This window comes from Conger conger, chromosome 17 (assembly GCF_963514075.1).
Source record: "Conger conger chromosome 17, fConCon1.1, whole genome shotgun sequence".
NCBI lineage: Eukaryota > Metazoa > Chordata > Actinopteri > Anguilliformes > Congridae > Conger > Conger conger.
The window spans coordinates 2,337,650-2,342,649 of record NC_083776.1 but is presented as its reverse complement, the minus strand read 5'-3'; the positions used below and the strand labels follow the sequence as shown (position 1 = coordinate 2,342,649).

At 55.0% G+C, this 5,000-nt stretch overlaps 1 protein-coding gene across 1 annotated transcript in view; it reads right to left on the bottom strand.

Annotated features, from left to right (window-relative positions):
• The window catches only part of LOC133116647 (dystrophin-like), a 177,690-nt gene that overhangs the window by 135,870 nt on the left and 36,820 nt on the right, over positions 1-5,000 (bottom strand). The window contains 3 exon segments of the mRNA XM_061226466.1: positions 2,932-3,077; positions 4,079-4,222; positions 4,225-4,261. Of these exon segments, the coding sequence (XP_061082450.1) occupies positions 2,932-3,077; positions 4,079-4,222; positions 4,225-4,261 (327 nt within the window).

Here is a 5,000-nt window from a genome sequence, read left to right as displayed (position 1 = left end):
ATCATCATGACATCAGACTTCCACAAGCCACAAGTTTCCCGACAAGGGAATACATACATGTACGTATACATTATCAGACCCATTTGTATGTATTTGTAGACATAATAATAATAATTAGTTATTTAACTGAAACTTCTACCCAAAGTGACTTACAGCTGTTTAGACTAAGCAGGGGACCATCCCCCCTGGAGCAACGTGGAGATAAGAGCCTCGTTCAGCTGCGCAGATCTTATCGTGGCTACACCGGGGATCGGACCACCAACCCTCCTGATCCCAGTCTTAGCCACTAGGCTACAGGCTGCCCATGAGCAAGGCCCTTAACCCCACTTTGCTCCAAGTGGGGATTGGCACCAGCTAAGTCAAATCAACTGTAAGTCGCTTTGGATAAAAGCGTCAGCTAAATAAACTGTACTGTACTCTAACGTAATGTAACCTCCAGCTCCTGGAACAGCAGCACCTCTACCCTGGCGGTGGAGGATTACCACCAGCTGACAGACCCCAGGAACAGCAGCGCCTCTACCCTGGCGGTGGAGGATTACCACCAGCTGACAGACCCCAGGAACAGCAGCGCCTCTACCCTGGCGGTGGGAGGATTACCACCAGCTGACAGACCCCAGGAACAGCAGCGCCTCTACCCTGGCGGTGGAGGATTACCACCAGCTGACAGACCCCAGGAACAGCAGCGCCTCTACCCTGGCGGTGGAGGATTACCACCAGCTGACAGACCCCAGGAACAGCAGCGCCTCTACCCTGGCGGTGGAGGATTACCACCAGCTGACAGACCCCAGGAACAGCAGCGCCTCTACCCTGGCGGTGGAGGATTACCACCAGCTGACAGACCCCAGGAACAGCAGCACCTCTACCCTGGCGGTGGAGGATTACCACCAGCTGACAGACCCCAGGAACAGCAGCCGACACCAGAGCCCGGTTACGGTTGATAAATCGGCCTGCGAGGCACATTGACGACGGAAACCAGTGAATTAATGTCTGGTGTCTGTAGCACTCAACGGGCTGAACTGCGCCATAAATCACGCAACTGGCAGTCGGGATCAGACGGACAGCGCTGACGGAGAGGGCTCGTGCAGATACAGTGGACGGACATGACAGTGACCAGATATGATTTTCTCCTCGAGATGGTAGACGAGATTGCGAAAGTTGCTGACACAAGCCACACAGACGCAGAGCGCGGCGAGAGAGTTTTTAGTGGGACTTCTGGGAGCTCAGCTGTGCAGTGACGGAAGGCACTTATTATTAGTGCCAACCCTTTAAGGTGTGAAGGTGGCAAATACAGAGTGTGATTAGAATGTCCCGAACTGGACATTCTAACGCTGATCTAGCAATCACTGCTGGTCACAGGAAGTCGTGGGAGTTCTAGAACACCGATTTAGAATTTTGGGAAAAAAACCTTCAAAACACCTTCTGGTCAGAGGGTTACAGAGACACTGAAGGCTATTGGCACTGAGTAAATTGTGCCTGAAAGAAGTTTTGAATAAAAAAAAACAAAAAAACAAGATCAATACAGAATTCATTCTGGAAGTTCAGTGGAAGAAAAAGGGAGTGGTGTTGCACACATAAAGTGTTTAACAATATGTGAGAGGCCCATAGGAGGAGCATAACACCACTGAGGGGGTCGGGTTATGGGTATCTGCCTCAGGCAGCAATGTATTATTTTTATTGTACTACACTGGGGGTGGGGGGGGAGAAAAAACAAAGCTTTTGTTTGCATTTGTTTTGTTAACAAAATGTAGAAAAATGTACATCAGATCCCGGGGAAATGTGAGCGTGAACACAGGAACCTCAGCTGCCACGCGGAGGGGAGAAGAAAGGTCTATAAATAAAGAGGATAAAAGTGTGGATAAAAAGCCGGGGTGATTCAGGAACGGAGGAGCGGGGTGAGGCTGGGGAAGCGAAACAGCTGCGTGAGCACGGGATGAGAGAGAGAGAGAGAGAGAGAGAGAGGGGGAGGGAGGGAGAGAGAGAGAGAGAGGGAGAGAGAGAGAGAGAGAGAGAGAGAGAGAGAGGGAGAGGGAGGGAGAGAGAGGGAGGGAGGGATGAGAGAGAGAGGGAGAGAGAGAGAGAGAGAGAGAGAGAGAGAGGGAGGGAGGGAGAGGGAGGGAGAGAGAGGGAGGGAGAGAGGGAGAGAGAGAGAGAGAGAGGAGGGAGAGAGAGAGAGAGAGAGAGAGAGAGAGGGAGGGAGGAGAGAGAGGGAGAGAGAGAGGGAGGGAGGGAGGGAGAGAGAGAGAGAGAGAGAGAGAGAGAGGGAGGGAGGGAGAGAGAGGGAGAGAGAGAGAGAGGAGAGGGAGGGAGAGAGAGGGAGAGAGAGAGAGAGAGAGAGAGAGAGAGGAGAGAGAAGAGGGAGAGAGAGAGAGAGAGAGAGAGGGAGGGAGGGAGAGAGAGAGAGAGAGAGAGAGGGAGGGAGGGAGAGAGAGAGGAGGAGAGAGAGGGGGAGAGGAGAGAGAGGGAGGGAGGGAGAGAGAGGGAGAGGAGAGGAGAGGAGAGAGAGAGAGAGAGAGAGAGAGGGAGAGGAGAGAGAGAGGGAGAGACAGGCAGAACTCATAGTAGGCCTTAACAGACAGATCGAGAGAGACAGAGCTTGTAGGAGGTCTTCACAGAGAGAGGGAGAGAGAGAGACAGGCAGAACTCATAATACGCCTTAACAGAGACAGATCGAGACAGACAGTGCTTGTAGTAGGCCTTCACAGAGAGACCGAGACAGAGCTTGTAGGAGGCCTTCACAGAGAGACAGATTGAGACAGAGCTTGTAGCACCCCTTGACAGAGACAGAGAATGAGACAGGCAGTGCTTATAGTAAGTACTGTAGGCCTTCACAGAAGATCAATTGAGACAGACCGCATTGTTGGAGGCCTTCACAGAATGACAGAGATTGAGACAGACATAGACACGCGCGCGCGCACACACACACACACACACCTGGATGTCCTTGAGCCTCTGTTCCATCACGGGGTAGACAGTGACAGCGGCTGAGGGGACGGACAGCTGAGCCTCGCACTGCTGTAGCCATGACAACAGCGACGCCACCGTCTCCTTATAGCGCAGGGGCGGCAGGCTGTCCTGGACTGGGAGGAGAGGAGCGAAGCGGAGAGAGAGAGGAGAGAGGAGAGGAGAGGAGAGGAGGAGAGAGGAGAGGAGAGAGGAGAGGAGGAGAGAGGAGAGAGGAGAGGAGGAGAGAGGAGAGAGGAGAGGGGGAGAGAGGAGAGAGGAGAGGAGGAGAGAGGAGAGGGGGAGAGAGGAGAGAGGAGAGGGGGAGAGGGGAGAGGGGGAGAGAGAGGAGAGAGGAGAGGAGGAGAGAGGAGAGGAGGAGAGAGGAGACGGGGAGAGAGGAGGGGAGAGGAGGAGAGCAGGAGAGGGGGAGAGAGGAGAGGAGGAGAGAGGAGAGAGGAGAGGGGGAGAGGGGGAGAGAGGAGAGGAGGAGAGGAGGAGAGAGGAGAGGAGGAGAGAGGAGACGGGGAGAGAGGAGAGGGGAGAGGAGGAGAGAGGAGAGGGGGAGAGAGGAGTGGAGGAGAGGAGGAGAGGAGGAGAGGAGAGAGGAGAGAGGAGAGGGGGAGAGAGGAGAGGAGGAGAGAGGAGAGGGGGAAAGAGGAGAGGGGAGAGAACGCAAGCCGTCAAAGACAAGTTCACAAAAGATTTCACACTCATCTATGACACTGAGCCATGTGTGATCCGTTCTGCAGTGAGACACGGGCACACTCTGCTCTCCTCCTTCCCCGGCCCTTCACAAGCACACGGAGTGAGAGATGCTCACGGGCAGTCCTCCAATCCCATCTCAGAATGAGGACCGACACCGCTACCGTCGTTATCTGCAACCTCTTATCACGCAATCCCAGCATCTACGATCAAAATGAGTCCAAACCAGCAACTACACTTCGACCAAAAGCACCCATACTCAGCATCTATGACTGATGGGAGCCCCTGTCCAGCAGCTATGACCAAAATGAGCCAGACCAGCAGCTACACTTCGACCAAAAGCAGCCCCACCCAGCATCTCCGACAGAGAGGAGCCCCCTCTGCAGCGGGGCGGCCCCGGGCGGGCGGGCGGGCGGGGGGGGGGGGGGCTCACCCTGCAGCAGCTGCCTCTCACGGGCCCGCAGCTCCGCCAGCACCTCCCTGTAGTGCTGCGTGAACGCGGTGATGTCAGCGTCCAGGACCACCGGCGCCGCCTCCTCCTTCTCGCGCAGCTCGTTCACCTGCTCCTTCAGCCTCTCACCTGCGGCTGCAGGGCCGAGAGACGCCCCAGCTCATCCTGCAGGGAGAGGGGAGAGGGGAGGGAGGGGGGGGAGGGGGAGAGGGGAGAGGGAGGGAGAGAGGGGGAGAGAGGGGGAGCGGGGAGGGGGGGAGAGGGAGAAAGGGAGAGGGGGGAGAGGGGAAAGGGGGGGAGAGAGGGAGGGAGGGGGAGAGGGGAAATGAGGGAGAGTGAGGGGAAAGTGAGGGAGAGTGAGGAGAGAGGGAGAGGGGGGAGGGGAGAGGAAGAGCGGGGGAGAGAGTGAGAACGAAAAGAGAAAGGGAGAAAACGAGGGAGTGAGAGCAAGAGAGAGGATGAGGGAGAGAAGGTGAGAGAGAGGGGGAGAGAGGGGGAGAGAGGTAGAAAGAGAGATGCAGCAAGACGGGGGAGCACAGAGAGAGAAGAGAGATGGAGCGTGAGAGAGAGGGGGTGAGAGAGAAAGAGATATTACAATATATCATTTATCCAGACTGGTGGAAAAATCACTGCAATCATAGCTAAGGCTTTAGTGGTTTAGATGTGTCACCTGGGAGACCCACCAAACATATATTTTTTTTACACAGGACACTGTAAAAATAAGGGATGCTCAGAGTCCTCAGTCTGCTACGCTACTAATATCTTATCTGGAGGTGTTAGTCATCTTCTCCTCCACCCCGGCTCACTTCGCTGTCACTTGCGTATGTCAATTGATGGCGGGTATCTCAGCCCAACACATTGTGATGCTATCGGTGGAGGGTAATTTGGTTTCCAAACAGAAATT